At 49.5% G+C, this 22774-nt stretch overlaps 1 protein-coding gene across 3 annotated transcripts in view; it reads left to right on the top strand.

Annotated features, from left to right (window-relative positions):
- Positions 1-16676, top strand: part of Itga3 (integrin subunit alpha 3) — a 38111-nt gene extending 21435 nt beyond the window's left edge. For all 3 annotated transcript variants that reach the window (XM_048366318.1, XM_048366317.1, XM_048366316.1), the window contains 19 exons: positions 1203-1291; positions 1428-1564; positions 1717-1803; positions 3042-3109; positions 3182-3318; positions 3892-4041; positions 4130-4227; positions 4497-4644; positions 4862-4930; positions 5749-5828; positions 5912-5989; positions 7009-7111; positions 7920-8102; positions 8294-8416; positions 9833-9946; positions 10808-10906; positions 14135-14260; positions 14617-14757; positions 15388-16676. In XM_048366318.1, the coding sequence (XP_048222275.1) occupies positions 1203-1291; positions 1428-1564; positions 1717-1803; positions 3042-3109; positions 3182-3318; positions 3892-4041; positions 4130-4227; positions 4497-4644; positions 4862-4930; positions 5749-5828; positions 5912-5989; positions 7009-7111; positions 7920-8102; positions 8294-8416; positions 9833-9946; positions 10808-10906; positions 14135-14260; positions 14617-14727 (2000 nt within the window). In that variant the 3' untranslated portion in view covers positions 14728-14757; positions 15388-16676. The remainder of the gene's footprint in view (positions 1-1202; positions 1292-1427; positions 1565-1716; positions 1804-3041; positions 3110-3181; positions 3319-3891; positions 4042-4129; positions 4228-4496; positions 4645-4861; positions 4931-5748; positions 5829-5911; positions 5990-7008; positions 7112-7919; positions 8103-8293; positions 8417-9832; positions 9947-10807; positions 10907-14134; positions 14261-14616; positions 14758-15387) is intronic.
- Positions 16677-22774: the final 6098 nt, after the last annotated feature.

Genomic DNA, 22774 nt, shown 5'->3' with positions numbered 1-22774 from the left:
AAGAGATGTGGGATGGAGGGAGGGGGTTTAGGAGTTGGGGAAGGGGTAAAGAGCAAGAATGTAGTCTTTCAGGTGTGGGGTATAAATAAGGGCTGGAACAATGTGAGATCCCTAGAGTAGGGTTCACCTCCAGTGCTTTTGCAGACATGGGAGCTAGTCAGGCCTGGAGTGCATGGGGGATGGGGGTCAATAAGGACAGATTTGGGCGTGAACCTGGTTTCCATGGAAACAACTGGATTATCCCAATGTCACTTCACTGACAACTTCCCAGTACAGAGCTGTGAACCTAAGGGGAGGCAGAGGAGCCAGAGAGTCCAGCCAACAAAGCCCAGCACTTATAGAAGGGTGATTGATGGCTTCTGCTTAGGACCTACATAGTTTTCCTTGGCCTCCTGTACTAACAAGCTTGGCCTTCTGGATACTCAGGCCTTAACAGACCAAATGTTGCAAATGACAAAGAGTCTCGTAAAGTTTAAGAAGATCATAAAATATCTCCTAGTCCTTGGTATTTAGGCAGGAGCTCAAGCATTCTCTCCTCATTAGTTGTTTAGCTGGGTTTGGCACGTGCATCCTCATCTGTGAAGTGGGGACAGTGATAACTACCCTACAGCAACTCTTGTAAGAATTAGACACATCCTGTCCTCACTGGCTGTCACTAACTAGGAACACCTCTTCTTTTCTTTTCTTTTTTGGCAGTCATGGGGTTTGAACTCAGGGCCTGGATGCTGTCCTTGAGCTCTTTCGCTCAAGGCTAGCACTCTGCCACTTTGAACCACTGCTCCACTCCCAGTTTTTTGGTGGTTCATTGGAGATAAGAGTCTCACACACTTTCCTTCCCAGGCTGGCTTTGAACCTTGGTCCTTAAGAATAGCTAGGATTACAGGCATGAGCCACTAGCACCTGGCTTTAGGAATGCCCCTTTTACAACACTCTTCTGATAGATGCCCTTTAGAAGAATGAGGTATATGGAAAGGAAGCTAGGGTGGGAGAGAGGAGGAGATATAACTCTTACCTGTTTCAGTGTGAGACTTTGGGCAAATTACTTCCCTTCTCCTAAAGCTCCGCAGCTTCCCTGTCTCTCTGAGCACTTTCACCTGGGTCAAGTCAGTGCCACACTAGAATCCATGGCCTATAGGACAGCGGTAGGGAGATGTGAGGTCTAGAATACCTGGATGACCTTATCCCTTGCCTCTTCTTTCCAGACATTGCTGTGGGAGCCCCATTCGAGGGCCTGGGCAAAGTATACATCTACCATAGCAGCTCTGGGGGGCTCCTCAAACAGCCCCAGCAGGTACGGATGGACAGATGTGACTACTGTACCCTCCAGCAGAGAAGAACTGTCCCATTCCCTTTCATCCACTTCTTCCCTATTTCCCGCTGGGCACCATCAGCCAGAGCCTGTCCTCACCATTTCTCTCCTTTCCTAGGTAATCCATGGAGAAAAATTGGGACTCTCTGGCTTGTCCACCTTCGGCTACTCTCTGAGTGGACACATGGACGTGGATGAGAACTTTTACCCAGATCTGTTAGTAGGAAGTCTGTCAGACCACATCGTGCTGCTGCGGTGAGCTTAAGGACAGTGGCTTGAGTCCATTCTCTCCTCCAATTCTGACTACTTGGAGCCTCAGCTCCATCCTTCCTTGACATTGTGGAAGTTCAAACTTAAGCCCTGGCTAGGGGAGCACTGATACCTGCCTGCTTTTGTTGTCTCTGCAGGGCTCGACCTGTCATCAACATCGTCCACAAGACCTTGGTGGCCAGGCCAGCTGTGCTGGACCCCACACTCTGCACACCCACCTCCTGGTGAGACAGACTATCAGCCCCTGCCTCTCATGTGTGGGTAGGCTATGAGAGGCCCCAAGTCCCAAGCCCTTCTCCCATCTTTAAAGATTGGATCTCAGGACCAGAATTACTCCTCCTCATTCAACCTTAATATGTAATTTTTTTTTCCCCAGACCTAGGGCTTGAACTAAGGGCCTGGGTGCTATCTCTGAGCTTCTTTTGCTCAAAGCTAGCACTCTACCACTTGAGCCACAGCGCCACCTCTGGCTTTTTCTGAGTAGTTTATTAGAGAGAAGAGTCTCATGGACCTTCCTTCCCATTGGATGGCTTTGAACCCTGATCCTTAGATCTTAACCTCCTGAGTAGCTAGGATTATAGGTGTGAGTCACCAGCATTCAGCCCCATCCAACCTTATTAAAAAGCAAAATTCCTGCCCAGTGCTGGTGGCTCATGCCTGTAATCCTAGCTGTTTAGGAGGATGAGACCTGAAGATTGCAGTTCAAAGCAAGCCCTAACAGGACTCTTATCTCCAATTAACTACCAAGAAGCCAGAAGTGGAACTGATGGTGCAAATGGTTGAGCTCTTTACCAGACATAGTGAATTGGGGGCAATAGAACCTAATGGTTAGGAATAGGAGCTCTGGACCCCCAGCTGTGTATTACAGGGGGAAGGGTAGGCTCTGAGGCTGAAGTCCCAAAGGACAAAGGAGGAGAAAAGCTGTTAGGTGTTTGGATATGAGAAAGGAAGGAAAGTCATCCTGGGCAAATTATTAATCTCCAGATGCCTCACCTGTAAAAGAGGTAATAATTTGGTATCACTAAATGAGATAATTTATAAAAAAGTTCTTTGCACACTACGCTCAAAAAAATGTTAGCTGCTTAGAACGTGATGATAATCTGAACCCTAAGTTCTTTGTGAATGAAACAAAGGGAAGTAGTGGATAGCTGTGGAGGTCTGGACTGAAGAGCCTGAGGCTTAGGTTCAAGGGCTGGCCATCAGCTGAATGATGATTTCATCCCTGTCCTCTGGAACTCAGTTTTCCCAATAATGACCTTTGCCATCACCTCTATGTCAATAGTGGGAAGGTTGGAGCCAGGGACACCAAAGACCTGATTTGTGGGTGCACTAATTTTGCCCCTGCCTTTCCCTGGAGAGGGGGCCCGAGTTCCCTTTGCCTAGAACAAAGGTGAGAGGTAAGGCTTGGCTCTGTGTCCCACTGTAACCAGGCTCTCCTGTATATCTCCCCCCTCACCCCCAGTGTGCAGGTTGAACTGTGCTTTGCCTACAACCAGAGTGCTGGGAACCCCAACTACAGGCGAAACATCAGTGAGTGCTGGGCTCAGGGCAAGGGGGAGCATGCTCCCCTGACCATTTGCTGACCGCCCTGTCTACCTGCAGCCCTAGCCTACACCCTGGAGGCTGACCGTGACCGCCGCCCACCACGGCTCCGCTTTGCTCAAAGCCAGTCCGCCATCTTCCATGGCTTCTTCTCAATGCCAGAGATGCATTGCCAGACGTTGGAGTTGCTTCTGATGGTGAGGGAAGAGCATGGGGCAGGAGAGGAACTCTGGGGAAGGTGATCAGTATCCTACAGGTCAAAGCTGAAGGAACAGGAAGAAGGTCTCCCCAGATTGGAAGTTAGGATAGTCAGCCTGGAGTGCTATAGGGCTGATAGATATAGATAAACGTACCTGTGTAGGAGTTGGAGGTAAGGGAGAGGTGAAGATAAAGCCCAGGGGCAATGTCACTGTGAGAAATTGGAGGAGTGTGGGAGCTGGAGGCTCAGTTCTCCATGGGGATAGGGTGGGGGTCGGGGAAGGAGGCAAGTGCAGCCCCTTTCTGAGCTTTGGTGGAAGAGGAAGGCTGGGTGTGGAGACCCCATGGATAAAGAGAACACCTTCCTGGAGGGACCTCTTCTCATGGTGGGGAGTCAAGATGGTAGAAAGTTTTCATTTAATAAAGCAGGATGAATGGGGTTTGCTTAACTGGGGGCTTCAGGGTGGAGATAGGCCCAGTTTCTCCCTGGGGCTTAGTCTGAGGCTTACTATAGCATGAAGATCCTTCCTGGGGGATGGCAAGGCTGGGTTCACCCCCCTTTTCCTTATCAGGACAACATCCGAGACAAACTCCGGCCCATTGTTATTTCTCTGAACTACTCTTTACCTCTGCGGATGCCAGAGCGCCCACGGCTGGGGCTGCGGTCGCTGGATGCTTACCCAGTCCTCAACCAGGCCCAGGCTCTGGAGAACCACACTGAGGTGGGTGGGGCAGGGACCCAGAGGTCTGTAGCACTTGGGGATGTTGTTCTGGTGGAAGCCCCTTATGCCTCTGACCAACTGCCCCCAGGTCCAGTTCCAGAAGGAGTGTGGGCCAGACAACAAGTGTGACAGCAATCTGCAGATGCGGGCTGCCTTCGTGTCAGAGCAGCTGCAGCGGCTGAGCAGGTGGGCCCAGAGGTGCTGACTGGTCCAGGGTGAGGCCAGGACCCACTGGCTAGCATAAGGCAGATGAGGCCACATTGACTCAGTCTGAATGGGAAGACTGTAATGGGCCAGGGAGGAAAGCATCTTCCAGAGGAGATTGCAGAACCAGTCAGGCCATGTTCAGAAGGGCATTTTTGTTATCCCCAGAGATCCAAGGGGTGTGGCTGGGTAGGTCTGAATTGTGCCTTAGAGCTGGGGCTTTTGACTTAGTCCTGGGCTTCCCCTTTCAGGCTCCAGTACAGCAGGGACATCCGGAAACTGCTCTTGAGCATCAATGTCACCAATATTCCCAGCCCACAGCGGGCTGGGGAGGATGCCCACGAGGCGCTGCTCACCCTGGAAGTGCCTCCTGCCCTGCTCCTGTCCTCAGTGCGCCCAGTGAGTGCCTACTGGCCAGGCTCAGCCCCATTCGGGGCTTCCCACATATTTGCATTGCAGTGTGCATGGTGCTGTGTGCTTGTCTCCTCTGGATTGGGCCTCCTGCTGTGTCCTGCTTTGTCCCGAATGCTTGGGGTCTGGTCCTGAAGGGCTTCTGACCCTGCTCCATAACTAGCAGAGTAAAAGCTCAAACTGACATTAGGTCTTTTTTCCTCAGTCTGGAACATGCCAAGCTAATGAGACCATCCTGTGTGAGCTGGGGAACCCCTTCAAAAGGAACCAGAGGGTAAGCTCCTGGCTATATCCTCCCACTTTGTGTGTGTGTGGGGGGGGGTCCTAGGCTGTTCCTCTGTTTAGTTCATCCTCACCTATCTGCCTCCACTACCTTGAAGTAAAGAACTAGGATGAAGGAAGCCAGACACTGGTGGCTTCATACCTGTAATATTAGCTTCTTAGGAGGCTGAGATCTAAAGATTGCAGTTTGAAGCCAGTCCAGGCAAGAAAGTCTGCGAGACTCTTTATCTCCATTTAACCAGCCAAAAGCTGGAAGTGGACGTGTGGCTCAAGTGTTAGCATGCCAGCCTTGAGTGAAAAAAAGTCAAGAAAGAGCATGAGGCCCTGAGTTCAAGCCAGTGCTAGCATACCTCTCCCCGCTCCCCCCTCCCCCCCCCTGCCAAAGAGAACTAGAGTAGGGGGAGAGGAAAATCCAGGAATAGATGGGAAGAAGCCTAAAGACTAGGAAACTGGTGCTGCTGGGGAATATGCATAGTGCTAGGGCAGATGGAAGCGAGGACACTTACTGAGCCCGACACTGCTTCTTTGATATGATGAAATTTTTACAACCTTTTCTAAGGAGAGTACTATTGTTTTCCACAAGAGATATGTTTAGAAAGTTGCAGTAGCAAAAGTAGCAGGAATGTCATCTGGAGGCTAAAAGGGCAGAAAAAGAGGTGGGGATAAGTTGGAGAAGTGGGACTGGTCACTTAACATGAGAAGGAGAGGAGGCCAGCTAGCCATCTCCCTGGTGTGGTGTTTGACTCTTCTCTTCCCTGAGCTATCGCCTCACCAGGCCACCAATGCCCTTCTCTCTGACTCTTGAGATAGATGGAACTGCTCATTGCCTTTGAGGTCATCGGGGTGACCTTGAACACCAGGGACCTTCAGGTGCAGCTGCAGCTGTCCACGTGAGTGACCTGGTAAAGCCAGTCTTGTTGTGGTTGAGGTCATATTCTGGGTCTCCTTTCTACCCCTTGCATTCCCTCTCCAGGTCAAGTCACCAAGACAACCTTCGGCCCATGACTCTGACTCTGTTGGTGGACTACACACTCCAGGCATCACTGAGCATGTGGGTAACTTCCCTGCTTTCCGCCCTACCTCACCCCCAGCCTGCTGTGCCTGAGCCAGGGTCTCCCTGTCCCCAAGGTATCTATCAAGCTCCTCTGAACACTCCTCTTGGCCTGATGGCTACAAGTCACCTTTCCCATAATAATAGCAGTCATAATTATGGTTATGATTAGCCCCTGCTTCCCCCTAAGCAGGTAGAAAGGGAGGAGTCAGCAACTTGGGGCTAAGGTGTTGGTCCACAATATTTCTTTCTTTCTTTCTTTTTTTTTTTGCCAGTCCTGGGGCTTGAACTCAGGGCCTGAGCATTGTCCCTGGCTTTTTGCTGAAGGCTAGCATTCTACCATTTGAGCCCCAGCGCCACTTCTGGCCTTTTTCTGTATATGTGGTATGAGGAATTGAACTCAGGGCTTCATGTATGCAAGGCAAGCATTCTACCACTAGGCAATATTTCCAGCCCCCACAATATTTCTTAAAAACTCATTGTGAGCTAGGCACCAGTACCTCATGTCTATAATGCTAGCTATTCAGGAGGCCATCTGAAGATTAGGGTTCAATGCCAGTCCATGCAGGAAGGTTCTGAGACTCTTATCTCCAATTAACCAACAAAATATGCCAGAAATGGAGCTCAAGTGGTAGAGCACTAGCCTTGAGCAAAAAAACTCAGAGACATTGCCCAGGCCCCATGTTCAAGCCCTAGGACTGACACAAACTCATTGTACATCCAGTTGCTGGTGCGAATTCAAGCCCCACTATCAGCGCCAAAAACAAAACAAAAAGAACTCATTGTACAAAGAATTGTACAAATATCTCACTGACTTCTCTCAACTTCCCTGTGTCTAAGAAGTAGAGTTGGTAATAATGTACAGATAAGGAAACAGGATAATTTGCATGAGGCCACTTTGCTTGTTTCTACCCAGGTCCCCCTGACTTCAGAGGAGCTGTTGTTAACCAGCTTTGGGACCCTTCCCCTCCACCAAGGCCCTGCCTTCCTGGTCCCATGACCGTCTTTCTTACCCCTAGGGTGAATCACCGGCTACAGAGCTTTTTTGGTGGGTCTGTAATGGGCGAGTCTGGCATGAAGACTGTAGAGGATGTGGGAAGCCCCCTCAAATATGAGTTCCAGGTCAGCACATCTCAGGGGTTGTGGCTGGTACTTGTGGAAAAGGTGATGCAGGGGTGGGGAGTGTTGTTCTGGTTCTGAGGTCCAGCTGTTAGAATGATTTGGGATGTTGGGGGTGCTGCACAGGAATAAGGACACCAACTGAAAAGGAATTGAGCAAAGCAAAGTTGACTTCTGCAGAAGAGTGTATCTCATCAGCCAAAAATCTGGCGAGCGAGCACACAAAGCAGGCAGGCCCTGCCCCTCTGCTCATATTGGCTGAACTTGGGTTTACAATCTGCAAAAGTATCTGGTTTAACTAACAGCATATAATTAAAATTTATGAAGCTTTTATTTTATTTTTTGTTGTTGGCTGTAGAGTTTGAACTCAGGGCCTGGGGGCTATCCCAGAGCTCTTTTGCTCAAGGCTAGTTCTCTTACCACTTTGAGCCACAGCACCACTTCTGGTTTTCTGGTGGTTAATTGGAGATAAGATTCTCACGGACCTTCCTGCCTGGGCTGGCTTTGAACCGTGATCCCCAGATCTCAGCCTCCTTAGTAGCTAGGATTACAGGCCTGAGCCACTGGTGAGTCTGGAGTTTTTAACAAAATGTCTTAGTTAATGTGCATCAGGGGAAGAATGTAACTAAAATGTAATTAACAAGGGCCAAGCCATCTGGCCAAAGCAGAAACTATTCAGCAAAACAAATTCTCTGAAGATTACCAGAAAGGAAGCAGACACATTGTTCATACAGGGCAGGAGGGTTGGGAGCTGGTGAGATGGAGGTGGTTTTCTAAGAGATAGTAAGGGTGACACCTTTTGTGTCCACAGATAAGCCCAGTGGGGGAGGGGCTGGCATCCCTGGGCACACTGGTTCTAGCTCTGGAGTGGCCCTATGAAGTCGCCAATGGCAAGTGGCTACTGTACCCAACGGAGATCACCATCCACGGCAATGGATCCTGGCCCTGCCTCCCGCCTGGAAACCTTGTCAACCCTCTCAACCTCACGCTGTTTGTAAGTTCACCATCAGGGATACCTCTCATTTGTATCTCATTTGCATTGCATCTCATTTGCATACTGCCTAGCAGATAGCTGGTGTTTTCCCATCCTTCTTCAAAGTCCCCTTTGGGAACCCCTGCTTTTCCTGTCCCCTTTTCCTTGTTCCTACTTCTTCTACCTTCCCAACAACTCTTTTCCTTGTTCAGGATCCTGGGGACAGACCACCATCTCCACAACGCAAGCGGCGACAGCTGGATCCAGGGAGTGGACAGGGCCCCCCACCTGTTACTCTGGCTGCTGCCAAAAAAGCCAAATCTGAGACTGTGCTGGTGAGTGACCAGGGAAGGGATAGACACAGCCCATCGACGGCATGGGCTCCATGGGCATGGGAGGTAAAGCCCACTTACTGGAAGATTCTGGTTTGAAAGGTGATATGGGCCCAGCCATCAGGAGCTTCCAGACAGAGAGACCCATCTCTTGCCCTGGGGGTACCCTCTTCCTCTGAGAGGGGAGCATCCAAAACAGTAAACCAAAGGAGGCACCATTGGCTCTATTCCAATGAGTCCCAATTTTGTTGCAGGCTATTCAAAGCTTTGGACTCTAGGCGTAGGGAGTGGGGAGGGGCAGGAGGAAGTATGGGGCATGGCACCCTTTGTGACAAGGAAAGGAAGAGGCCTAAGAAGCCAGTATAAGCTTAGCTGGGTGAAGTCTGAGGTGATGTCCCAATAGGAGGAACCAGATACCACCAAAGGCTCAGTGGTTGAGAGGGACAGGGGGAGGTTCTAATGGGGAATTAGGGCAGGTTTTTTTTTGTTTTCTTCTTCAAATTTTTATTATCAAACTGATGTACAGAAAAGTTACAGTTTCATACGTTAGGCATTGGATACATTACTTGTACTGTTTGTTACCTCGTCCCTTATACACCCCCTCCCTCCTCCCCCTTTCCCTTCCCCCCCCCATGAGGTGTTCAGTTCACTTACACCAAACAGTTTTGCAAGTATTGCTTTTTGTAGTTATTTTTCTTTTTTTACCCTGTGAGGGCAGGGTTTTTTTGTTTTGTTTTGTTTTGGTATATATATTTGCCAGTCCTGGGGCTTGAACTGAGGGCCTGGGTACTGTCCCTGAGCTTCTTTTGCTCAAGGCTAGCACTCTACCACTTGAGCTACAGCACCACTTCCAGCCTTTTTCTGTGTATGTGGTACTTAGGAGTTGAACCCAAGGCTGCATGCATGCTAGGCAAACTCTCTACCACTAGGCCACATTCCCAGCCCTGTTTTTGTTTTTTATGACTGTCCTGGGACTTGATCTCAAGGCTTGGGTGCTGTCTCCGATCTTTAGTACTCAAGGCTAGTAGTACTCTCTCACTTTGAGCCACAGCTCCACTTCCAGCTTTTGGTGGTTAATTGGAAATCAGAGACTCACAGCCTTTCCTACTTAGGTGGCTGTGAACTCTGATCCTCAGATCTCAGTTTCCTGAGCAGGTAGGTTTACAGGCCTGAGGCACCAGCACCTGGCTAGGAATTAGATTTTATGTCATCAAGTTCCTGGCATCAGATGAGCTTGGCCTAAAAAAAAAGTCTGTCTTAAATGTATATGTGTGACATGGGAAATGTGGGTACGTGAAGAAGTGAAGTTAGATGGCCTCAGTTGCCCAGGGATGGGGCAAAGACTAGGCAAGTGGAAGGTAAGGAAGGAAGCATGAGCAGCCAGATCATCTCATGCATTGTGTTCCCTGCTTACCTTAGACCTGTGCCAGTGGCCGTGCCCATTGTGTGTGGCTGGAGTGTCTCATTCCTGATTCCCCCACGGTCACCAATGTGACTGTGAAGGCCCGGGTGTGGAACAGTACCTTCATCGAGGTCAGTACTGTGTGTGGAGGTCTCTATTGTGCCTCTCATCTGGGTGAAGAGAGCCACAGGGAGGGGGTGAAGCCAAGGTGTGTGTGTGTGTGTGTGTGTGTGTGTGTGTGTGATAGTATCAAGTCCTTCACAGTTGTATGTCCATCAGTATGGACTCTCGGTGTTAGAGTTGCGTGTCTGCATGTGGATATGCAATGTTTCCAAGATGCCTGTTCTCGTGTGTCTGTTGCGGTGCCCTGTGCCCATTACTTTTCCCATCTTCATGCATTCACCCCTATTACTTCTTCCCCCTAGAAGGCCAGCTTCTACTTAAACTCCTAGTCAGCTTTTGAGGTCTCCATCAACTTTCTGACTTCATTGCTGAGCTGAGTTCTCTCCCTCTGGACACTCTAGAACTTTCTGAGAAGCTGCACCTACCCCCTGTCATGCTTGACTCTGAGTTGGGGTTACTTGCATGCCAGCCTTCTCTGGCCACCTAGACCAGACTTTTGCTGTGACTAGATTATCAATCTTTTCAGCTTTCTGGGACATGTGGTTTCTATTGTACCTACTTACTTCCAAAAGATGCTATAAATAAATGAATGAGCAAGACTGTGTACCAAAACCTGGGCTAGATTTGGCCTGTGGGTTTGACCTATGCCCTTCATTGTCTCTGCTGTCTGCAGCATCCAGCACAGGACCTGATGCACACATGAACGGGTGAAATGCATTTTTGTGTGGCAAAAGGGCCTGGCTGACAGATTTTTAAGGGCTATAGCTTCAAGATGCTGCCAAGCAGGAGAGTGGAGGAGGAGTAGGGTCAGGAGGGTGACTTGGAGGGGTTTTAGTTGCTCCTTTTGACTCTCCCTTTGCTGCTTCCAGGATTATAGAGATTTTGATCGAGTCAGGGTAGATGGCTGGGCTACTCTGTTCCTGCGAACCCATGTCCCCACCATCAACATGGAGAACAAGACCACGTGGGTGAGTGAGTATGTGAATGAGAGCAGTAGGCCTGCCAGGACACTTTCCAGAGTATGCTGACACACATTAGCTATGCAATCTCAGTCTTGGCAACAAGTTAGAAGCATTCTAATGTCATGCAACACCCCAGAGTAACTAAATATAACCTCTAGACTGGGGGCACAGTGCTAGGATGTTCAAAAGGACTCTTACATGACTCTGATAGGTAGCCAGGGGAGAGAACAACTGCCTTGGATTGTATATCTATTTTATAGCAGAGGAAACTGAAGCCCCAAGGAAATGAGTGACCTGCTCAAAGTAGCATAGCTTGTCAGGCAGGGGCTGCTACCTGCACTTCCTGACCACCTCCCCCATTGTCAACATCCACTATGAACACAAGAGCTTCTGGTCACAGGCAATGCAGAGAGAACAGTGAGGTAATAAGGCCAACAAGGGACCACTGATTAGTGGTGTAGGTACTGTGACGAGGCAAAAATGAAAAGGTGGGCTGGGAATATGGCCTAGTGGCAAGAGTGCTTGCCTTGTATACATGAAGCCCTGGGTTCAATTCCCAAGCACCACATATATAGAAAATGACCAGAAGTGGCGCTGTGGCTCAAGTGGCAGAGTGCTAGCCTTGAGATAAAAGAAGCCAGGGACAGTGCCCAGGCCCTGAGTCCAAGGCCCAGGACTGGCAAAAAAAAAAAAAAAAAAAAAAGGTAATTGGGCTCAATGAGAATTCAGGACATCCTAAGATTCAAAACACAAAATTAAAATACCAGGGCTGGGAATGTGGCTTAGTGGTAGAGTGCTTGCCTTGCAAGCATGAAGCGCTAGGTTCGATTCCTCAGCACCACATACACAGAAAAAGCTGAAAGTGGCGCTGTGGCTCAAGTGGTAGAGTGCTAGCCTTGAGCCAAAAGGAACCAGAGATAGCACTCAAGCCCTGAGTCCAAGCCCCAGGACTGGCAAAAAAAAAAAAAAAAAGATCAAAATACCAAAGCCCATAGTTAAAGCTGGCTGTGGTGGTGGGTACTGATAATCCTGGGAACTTGGTTACTGAGGCAGGAGGAATGCCTCAGCCTAGAGTCTGGACTCAGCAACAAAGGGAGACCTTGTCTCAAAAGAAAAAGAAAATATATACATGTATGTATGTGTTTGTATATGTATCTATGTGTAATAAAACATTTATATATAAACATACATACATGAACATACATACATATATGTATATGTAAATATATATTTATTCAAAAAATATCTATAGCTCACTCACCAGACTTGGCATAGCAGTTAGTGTACAATAAATAAGTAGTAGATATCATCAAGTTTTGTCAAGTTGCCAGATCTTCCCAAATTAGTCCAGTCCCTGGAATATTCAGAAAGCTTGAAGGAAACTTGATTCTAAGTTATATCTGGGGGAATGAGTATGAAAAAATTTCTAATACTTTGTGTGGAAAGGCTATAAGTGAAATATGTAGGACATACATATAGTGAGATGAATGGAAGTTTGGCTAAATACAGTGTACAGGGCTGGGAATGTGGCTTAGTGGTAGAGTGCTCGCCTAGCATGCATAAAGCCCTGGGCTCAATTCCTCAGCACTACATACACAGAAAAAGCTGAAGTAGGCGCTGTGGATCAAGTGGTAGAGTGCTAGCCTTGAGTAAAAAAAAAGCCAGGGACAGTGCTTAGACCCTGAGTCCAAGCCCTAGGACTGGGGAAAAAAAAACAAACAAACAGCGTACATTTCCTAAAATAATGGAGTATAGAAGAGGTTGGAGAAGGACCAGCAGAAAGATCAGTGGGACAGAGTAAGAATTTAGGTACTTTTTTTCCTTTTCATTACTGGGAATTAAACCCAGGACCTCAAGTTATAAATACTCTATTACTTGAGCCATACCTGTAGCACTTTGTTTTTAATTTCTTTTTTTTTTTTGTATTTTGTTTTTATTTATTTATTTTGTGTCAGCCCTGGGGCTTGAACTCAGAGCCTGGGCACTGCCTCTAAGCTTTACTAAAAGCTAGTGGTTCTACCACTTGAGCCACAACTCCACTTCTAGCTTTTTGGTGGTTACTTGAAATAAGAGTCTCATGGACTTTCCTTTTCATGCCTTGATTCTTTTCAGCTTCCTGAGTAGCTAAGACTATAGGTATGGCCTACCAATGTCTATACAGCCTTGTATTTTTAAATTTATTTTAAATTATTTATCTATCTATCAGTCAGTTGTAGGGCTTAACCTCATGGTCTGGGCACTGTCCCTGAGCTCTTTTGCTCAAGGCTAGCACTCTACCACTTTGAAACACACTGTCACTTCTGGTTTTCTGGTTGTTAATTGGAGATAAGAGTCTCATAGACTTTCCTGCCTAGCCTCAATTCTCAGATCTCAGCCTCCTGAATACCTAGGATTGCAGGCATGAGCCACTGGTGCCCAGCTTTTTATTATTATTATAAAGGTGGTATACAGAGGGGTTACAGTTACATAAGCCAAGTAAAGAGTGTGTTTCTTTTTGGACAATGTCACCTCTTCCCTCACTCTCCCCCAGTTTTTCTCTCTGTGTATTTTTTTTTTTTTTTGAGATGCTTTTGATGGGCTGGCCTTGAGCTTGCCATTCTCCTTCCTTCAGCCTCCTGAGTAGCTGAGATTAAAGACATAAGTTACCAAGCCTGGATAGGGCACACTTTCAGTCAGAGCATTTTTTTTTTTTTCTGAGACAGGGTCCATGATATAATCCAGGCTGCCTTTGAACTCTGGATCTTCCTGCCTCTGCCTCTTGAATGCTGGTATTACATATATGGGTCACCATACCCAGTTTAGAAAGATAACTAAGCAGTATTGAAAGAACACATTTGGGAAATAAAGATGAGTATTTACCTTAGACCATAAGCCCAAATATGTTGAAGTTAGAGAAAAATGTTTCAATGTAGGAGGGGACATAAGCTAAAATAAGAGAATACCTTTAGTAACCTCGGATTTGGGCTCAGAAGAATCAACAGAGAAGTCCACACATCCAGATGGAGCTGGTACACAAACTCAGATAAGTGGCTCATAAACCCAGGCTCCAGGCTGCCTTATCAGATCTGAGGCCGGTGCTTTGAAGCAGGACAGATGGATCTGCAGGAGTGATGCTAGCAAGGGCCTTTTCCATTTCCTGGCTGCCCCCTACTGGCAATAGGTCAATTTTCCTAGTCCCCTGCCCAGCCAGGGTAGAGAGTAGAACAGGGGCTGAGTCTCTTCCTCCCCCTCCAGTTCTCCGTGGACATCGACTCTGACCTGGTGGAGGAACTGCCAGCTGAGATCGAGCTGTGGCTTGTTCTTGTATCTGTGGGTGCGGGGCTGCTGCTGCTGGGCCTGATCATCCTTTTGCTGTGGAAGGTAGGACTCCAGGCCACCTGAGACCCTCCCCCCACCCTCCAGGCCTCCTGCCAGCACATGCTCACTCACCCTCCCTCCATCCCATGGCTCCCTAGCCCATTCCACACTTCCATTTCAGTCCCTTCCTCCCAGGTCCTCCCTTCCTCCTCCCTAGCTTCCAGCCACCCCCCTGCCTGGGCTATCATGGAGGGAGCAGCGAGCTGGAAAGGGACACTCAAGAGCACAGGTGTCTGGTCATCCCACCACGCTGACCCCCAAACCCAGCTATCCAGGCTCCCCAGCCCTAAGCCCCAAGCCCCTGAGTACTGCTGGCTCCCCAAACACCCCTGATGCCCTCCCCACCTCCTCCCCTCCAGTGCGGTTTCTTCAAGCGAGCCCGCACTCGTGCCCTGTATGAAGCCAAGAGGCAGAAGGCGGAGATGAAGAGCCAGCCTTCAGAGACGGAGAGGCTGACCGACGACTACTGAGGGGGACAGCCCCCATCCCGGCCCACCTGGGTAACGCAGCCTGCAGGCCTACCCCCCTGAGCCTCCCAGCTGGCTGAGGCCTCTGACTCTGTGCTCTCTGCTCTTCTCCCCTCACCTGTCCCCAGCGCCTCCTCAGAGGACAGCCCACTCTGGGTGACACACACCTCTCCTGCCTGGCCCTTAGGGATTTGGAACCCCAGGAGAGTGCCATAATCCTCTCTGTGACCCATCTGCTTTCTGGAGACTGGAGAAGAGACAGTCAAGGCTACCCACCCACCCACCCCCACCTCTGTAGAAATATCTAGAATGAGTCTAAGCTCCATCTCCTCACCCAGAGAAAGAAGGGACCAGGAGAACCTCACTTTTCCAATCCTAATCACCCCTTACCTCAACCAACCGATCTGTTTTCCAACACTGGTCAGGGAAACCACGTACCCATCCTGGCGTCTCCTTCTGCCTCTTCCTCTCCTCTCCACCTTCCTCAGCTTCTCTTTCCTTTAGATGGGGGATGGGGGAGCTCTTTCTTCCCATCTCACACTGAGAGGGGTATTTGAGTCAGAGTCCTGGATTCCAGGGACCATGGCAGGGAAAAGGCCAAGCAGTTCTTCCTCTGCTTGATCGCTGGATGCTAACAGCCTTTCTCTTCTGCCCCCACTCCAGTGTGACTTCTTTAAGCGGACTCGTTACTACCGGATCATGCCCAAGTACCATGCCGTGCGCATCCGGGAGGAAGAGCGCTACCCGCCTCCAGAGAGCACCCTGCCCATCAAGAAGCACTGGGTGACCAGCTGGCAGACTTGGGACCGATACTACTGATGTTTTCCCCAGTCCTCCCTGACCCCCACCCCCTGCCCTGATGTGCCCTTTCTTCCTATTTATCATAACTTATGCCTCCATTGGCCCACGAGGGCCACTGCCTTTGGCCGGCCCCAGCAGGCTCAGGCACACGCGCCCCCTCCCCCCTTCAGGCACAGGCCTGTGCTGTCTGGCTGCGGGCATCTCCCTCAGGGCCTCACCATGCTGAGCACGCTGTAGCCTGGCACCCTGGACACACATGGGGCCCACTGCTCATGGCCTGTGTTTATGTATCGTGTCCCAGCCTCTGCCTGTGCCAAAACCAAGCCAAAGGACCTCTGCCAGAGCTGGAAGGAAGAAAAGGTCCCCAATGTGATACACCTTCCCTTCCACACTGGATCCAACTTGAGCCATAGTCACTGGACTGACTTCGCTGTCCAGAGGAAAACTACTGACCGGTAGCCGCCGACCTGGCCCAGCTGTAGCTCCCAGGCACTCACCACAGAGTTGGTCCCACCGAGGACTCTCCCAGGGGGGAAGCACACTCACCGGCACTGAGCTCAGACCCAAGAGCCACGAACTAGAAAGCAGGTCCATAGAGTGTTTTCTTTCCTGGATTTCTGAAGCTTCTCTCCTTGGCCCCAACTGGACTGGCAGGGAACACAGCCCAGAGGAACAAAGAGAAACAGTGGGCAGCCTGGGCACACTGGGCTAGGATGCCTCAGGAGACCAGAGGGCAGTTGTGGCTAAGCAGATGTTGGCAAGATGCAGAAGGCATCAATTCAGGCCACCACCACCACTGCCCCAGCCTCATCCGGGCCTGGAGAGATCCACTGGGAACTAAACTTGAATGTAGGACCTGGAGGGAGCCCCTCCCCTGTCCCAGGAAGCCACACCCACTCTCCCCACTGACTATGGGTTGGAGCCTGGAGTCTCCTTGGCTGTTCTTGGCTCTTGCCCCTTCTGTATCCCAGGGCCCATTATAGCAGTTGAGGTTGGTTCCCAAGACCTCTCCTGACCCCTGCTCACTGGTAGGCCCACTCCCCAACCTCACCCTTCCATGGTACTGTAGCAGGGGGGCTACCCTACCCCCCCTTGTGCCTTCTTTGTATATGGGCTTCACACGGCTACCAATAAATAGCTCCCAGTTTGTACCACTGTATCGGCCTCTACTCATCCCCCAGCCCTTACCAACTTTTCAGTCAGAGTGGATGATGCCAAACCCCTTGGTAGATAACGCCAGGTGCTAGGGTCTAGGCTTGAGGGTGAAGATCTGTAGAAATGCTAGCCCCTGGCTAAAGGCTAGTCATAGACACAGAAATGAGATTAAGATGCTCAGATGAGAGGGAGAGACCTGGGAGGAATCCAGTGCTGGCCTAGTAGGAGAGGAGTAGGAGGTGGGTAGGAAGGTTGGGGCAGGGGTGTGCAAGGTTGAGAAGAGGCAGAAACTACTTTGTATAGGTGCGGGTGGCTCACACCTGTAATCTTAGCTACTCAGGAGGCTGAGATCTAAGGACCTCGGTTCAAAGCCAGCTTGGGCAAGAAAGTCTGTGAGACTCTTTGCTTAAAAAAAACAAAACTGGGCTGGGAATATGGCCTAGCGGTAGAGTCCTCGCCTCGCATACATGAAGCCCTGGGTTCGATTCCTCAGCACCACATATATAGATAAAAGCCAGAAGTGGCACTGTGGCTCAAGTGGTAGAGTGCTAGCCTTGAGCAAAAAGAAGCCAGGGACAGTGCTCAGCCTTTGAGTCCACGCCCCAGGACTGACAACAAAAACAAAACAAACAAACAAAAACAAAACAAAACTACCACCCCCCCCCAAAAAAAGTAAAGCTGTGGTTCAAGTGACAGAGTGCTACCTTTGATCAAAAGAAGATCAGGGACAGTGCCCAGGCTGAGTTCAAGCTACATGACTGGCATCAAAGAAAAAGCTACTTTGCTGTAGGGACAGGAAGTCCTGGCTAGAGATCAGGCATAAGGGTCTATAGAGCGAACCCTCTGGGCTGAGTTTCCAGTAAGAAGAAAAGCCTGCTTGTCTGCCTCTATTTCCCTTACCACCAACCCTGTGCACTACCAGGAGATGAGACAGTAACTGTGAGACTGCAGACAAAGCATTCCCCCAGCCTCTCATCAGCAGTTGCTGGAGCACTAATTTTGTATGTTGATATAGTGTGTGTGTGTGTGTGTGTGTGTGTGGTGTGTGTGTGTGTGTGTGTGTGTGTGTGTGTGTACTTCATCTCTGAGCCTGGGCGCTGTCCCTTAGTTTTATTTGCTCAAGGCTGGCACTCTACCACTTGAGCCGTAGCTTTACTTCTGGCTTTTTACTTCTGAGTTTTTCCTGGGGGAATCAGACATCCTGCTGACAATTATCCTAGGGGGTAGCAAGTCCTGGTACAGAAAAGAGGGGTGAGGTACAAAGAGAGGATGGACGTTGGACCCAGGATAATGTCATGTTTGCCACAATGCCAAAGCTGGAAGACACAAAGATAGATAGGGGGAGGGACTCTCAGAATAGCTTTGGAGTGATCACATGGCCTTTTCCAACCTACAGGGCTCAGGAAGTACAATCTACTTCCTGATGGGCAGGGAAAGAATCACCTTGGGTGTTCTTTTTTTTTTTTTGGCCAGTCCTGGGCCTTGGACTCAGGGCCTGAGCACTGTCCCTGGCTTCTTCCCGCTCAAGGCTAGCACTCTGCCACTTGAGCCACAGCGCCGCTTCTGGCCGTTTTCTGTATATGTGGTGCTGGGGAATCGAACCTAGGGCCTCGTGTATCCGAGGCAGGCACTCTTGCCACTAGGCTATATCCCCAGCACCTTGGGTGTTCTTTTGGTGATGCAAGACTCAAGACCCTTTCTGGAAGGGGGCTTGGAGGTTAATTGGGATGAGTCTCTTGGATTTCCTACCCAGGCGGACTTCAAACCTCTATCCTCAGATCTCAGCTTCCTGAGTAGCTAGGATTACAGGCCTGAGCCACTGGCACCTAGCTTATTTGCATTTTTGTCTGTACTGGGGTTTGATTTGGAGCCTTAAGTTTGCTAGGTGGGTGTCTACCACTTGAACCATGCTCCCAGCCCTAGGAGTGTGATAAACTTATGTAACGCTGTATTAGGATGAAGACCCTAGCCCCCGTGCAGCCTGCATTTCTAGGGGTTCCTGGAGCAGCTGCCCTACTATTGAAGTTGTCCCCACAGCCCTGGGAAGTGTAGTAAGATTGTCTCCCTTTGGTTATTTTGGCTTACATTGTGGTGCACTAAATTCTTCCTAAGCCTGTGACTTGGCAAGATTCCACTGAAGGTTGGAAATTACTGGTCAGAAGCCTAGAGGCAGATCCCAGATTCAACTCCTCTCAGGTATCAGGGACAAAAGCTGTTCTGAGAGTCCCTCCCCCTATCTATCTTTGTGTCTTCCAGCTTTGGCATTGTGGCAATTTTCTGCCCTCCGCTCCATGAGGGCCCAACATGACATTATCCTGGGTCCAACTTCCATCCTCTCTTTGTACCTCACCCCTCTTTTCTGTACCAGGACTTGCTACCCCCTAGGATAATTGTCAGCAGGATGTCTGGTTCCCCCAGGAAAAACTCAGTCCTACACAGAGCAGCTAAACTCTCAGAACTCAGTGACCAGAGATTTTGTTTTCCAGAATCTAAAATTTGCTTGTTCAGGAGTAATACCACATATAGGTTGTCAAAGCCCCAGTCAAAGCCACTTCCAATTTAAGTCAAAGAGGATTTTTTTCTTTTTATTGTTACTCATGGGGCTTGAACTCAGGGCCTAGGCACTGTCCTTGAGCTCTTTTTGCTCAAGGCTAGCACTCTACCACTTTGAGCCACAGCTCCACTTCTGGTTTCCTGGTGGTTAACTGGAAATAAGAGTCTCAGATTTTCCTGTCTGGGCTGGCTTTGAACTGCAGTCCTCAGATCTCAGCCTCATGAGTAGCTAGGATTACAGACGAGCCATGAGCACCCAGCTTTAAAGAGGAATTTATATATCTCTTTGGTCAGCTTCACATGTCTAACCTACAGGCTACAATGAACTGCTGCTTATATATGAGTGCGCGTGCGTGCGCGCACACACACACACACACATTGAGACTTCCTTTGCAGGATGAGCCCAACCATTCTTCTATGAAAGACACCTACATGCCCCAAATGCAGCAAGGCCCACCACAAAAGGACCCTCTATAGGCCATACTTCTTGGGCTCATGGCCATAACACCTCGGAGCCCCTTTCCAGAAAGGGTCTTGAGTCTTGCATCCACCAAAAGGTGAGTCTTTCCCTGCCCAACAGGAAGTGGATTGTACTTCCTGAGCCCTGTAGGTTAGAAAAGGCCATGTGATAATTCCAATGAGATTGAGCAGGGGAAAGTGTCTCACTGTGGGCTGAAGCATTCCATTGCTGGTGTGAATCTCCCCCCTTCCCATCCCACCCCCGCCCCTTCCAGTTCTTTGCCCCTGCTGCAATGGAAGCTGGTGTCGACATAGCTTTGCTTCAGCCTCTGAGTCCCTCATACATACAGTGGAATCCCAATTAAAATTGGGGTTTTTGTGTTGGTACTAGGGTTTGAACTCAGAGTGCTGTCCCTTAACTTTTTTCTCAAGGCTGGCACTCTACCACTTGAACCACAGCTCCACTTCCAGCTTTTTGCTGATTAATTAACTTCCCTGCCTGGGTTGGCTTCCAGCTGTGATCCTCAGCTCTTATATTCCTGAGTAGTTAGGATTATAGACATGATCCACTGGTGCCTGGCTCGGGTTACTTTAATTCTGATAACAGTAATAGTTGCCATTTATTAGTAGGCAGAGAACTTATATAAAATCCCTTGTACACTGCTTACCATTTGAAAACTCACCAGCATCATGGCTCATCTCCTAATCGCTAGCTCAGCAAATGTCAGGTGGTCCTCCCTCACATCTCTGGAACATGACTCCCTGCTGATCTCACTTCTTTTCTTCACCCTGTCCTCTCTACTACATGCTTGGCACTGTGCCCAGTGCAGTGAACAGGACACACATACTCTGTACTCTCCCAGTGCTAAAGTCCAGTAGGGAAGACAGATAAGTCAGCAGCTACTCAATGTGCTAAATACCCACACTTTGCAAAGATCAGGAGAATAGGGCCGCGGGGGCTGGGGGGAGATGCATCTTGAAGGAATGACTAAGAAGCTGAGACCTGAGCCTGGCACTGGTGGTTCAAGCCTGTAATCCTAGTTACTCAGGAGCCTGAGATTTGAGGGTCGAGGTTCAAAGCCAAACCTGGCAAGAAAGTCCATGAGACTCTTATCTCCAGTTAACCACCAGAAAACCAGAAGCAGTGCTGTGGTTCAAGTGGTAGAGTGCTAGCCTTGAGCTGAAGAGGTGAGGGACAGCACCCAAGCCCAGAGTTAAAACCCCATGGCTGAAGAAACTGAAACCTGAAGAATTAGTAGGGGAACTTGAGAAAGAAAGAAAGATCCAGACAGAAAAGGCAGCATTGGCAATGGCTTGGGGATGAGAAGCTGGGTCAAGACAGCAGGTAGGCGGGGCTGGAAGTTGACCAAGGAAATGTGAAAAGATAAGTCTGGAAAGTAGAGTCAAAGCAGATCTTGAAAACTGGAAAGACTCCAGTAAGAAATGAAAGCAGGCACTGGTAGCTTGCACCTATAATCCTAACTACTCAGGAGACTGAGATCTGAGGGTTACAGTCCAAATACAGCTGGGGCTGACAAACTCTGTGAGACTCTTATCTCCAATTAACCAGCAAAAAGTCAGAAGTGGGGGTATGGCTCAAGTGGTAGAGTGCCAGCTTTGAGTGCAAAAGCCAAACAAAGGTGAGAGGCCCTGAAATCAAGCCCCAGTACTGGAACACACACTACAGAAGACACACACACACACACACACACACACTAAATGAGATAATACAACAGTGCTTGGCATACAGATCATTATTCTTTCCATTCGTGAAGCCTTTCTGTGTTAGCTATAATTGCATTCTTATAAGTCATTACTTATACAGCTATCTCCCAAGTTGAGACACCAAATCATTCGTGGAAAAGGCCAAATCTTGATTTGTGTTTCCTGATCTCAGCACAAAGCCTCACACCATTTAGGTCTCTGGGATGTGTGTGCCAAGAACTGAGATCTTCAAAGATGGCTGAGCCCCAGGCCCAGGGTGGGACCATACCACATCCTGCCACCAGAGGGCACACGACATTTCTCACAAAGGGGCGGAGCTTCCAGGAAGGGAGGGCTGCTGGGTCCCCAGCTCTGGTGACCTCTTGGGCTGCTGGGTTCCCAGCTCTGGTCATGTCTGGCCTGCCCAGGAAGCAGTGCAGAGAAGGTCAAGGTCCCGCACATTGTCCCAGGCTTTATTTGCAGTCAAATAAGTTACATGAAAACAAAGACAGCGTTTCTAAAATTAGCATCCACCAGCTTCCACCGCTACTACTTTGACTCTGGGCCTTAGTTGTTTTTCCAGTGCTTGGGGCTTCCATCCTGCACGCTAGACGAGTGCTCTGCCAACTGAATTACACCCCTAAATCAACCCTGGGTGTTTTTTTCACCTGGAAAAGCAAGATGCCACCTATTCCTGAGCTACTTGGTTATTTATGGAAATCATTGGGTTGCAAGAATATAGGACAGAGGGCTGGAGATATGGCCTAGTGGCAAGAGTGCTCGCCTTGTATACAGGAGGTCCTAGGTTCAATTCCCCAGCACCACATATACAGAAAATGGCCAGAAGTGGCGCTGTGGCTTGAGCAAAAACAAGCCAGGGACAGTGCTCAGGCCCTGGGTCCAAAGCCCAGGACTGGCCAAAAAAAAAAAGAATATAGGACAGATTAGTCCTATATTATAGGGCTTGTATCCTAGTTCTGCGAACCTCAGTCTGGGTCAGTCGTGGATTGCAAAGCCAGGTGTGCAGGTGAATCAGGACAAGGTGAAATAGGAGGAAAGGAAAGCAGCTGGGAAGGAAAGCTTTCGTTGAAAGCACCTAGTCTGGTCTGGGAAGGATGCCTTAAAGGAAGCTTGGCAGGGAATGAGGAGGGGAGGAGGAAGACCCGAGGGGAAGACCAAGCATCGCGCCCGGGGAGCAAGGTGTTAACTCCGGGCTCGGATCCCCACCCCCACCCCCACTCCCACTCCGAGGCCGGGGCGGGGAGTGGGCGGACAGGGGCGGAGCGTGCTCGCGGCCTCGAAAACAACAGGCCGCCGCCCGCACTGACGGGGTTAAGGGGGCGGGCCGAGAGGGAAGCCACGTGCCGAGACTCAAGGC

The sequence above is a fragment of the Perognathus longimembris genome, chromosome 17 (genome assembly GCF_023159225.1).
Source record: "Perognathus longimembris pacificus isolate PPM17 chromosome 17, ASM2315922v1, whole genome shotgun sequence".
Lineage (NCBI taxonomy): Eukaryota > Metazoa > Chordata > Mammalia > Rodentia > Heteromyidae > Perognathus > Perognathus longimembris.
This window is presented reverse-complemented; position numbering and strand designations above follow the sequence as displayed.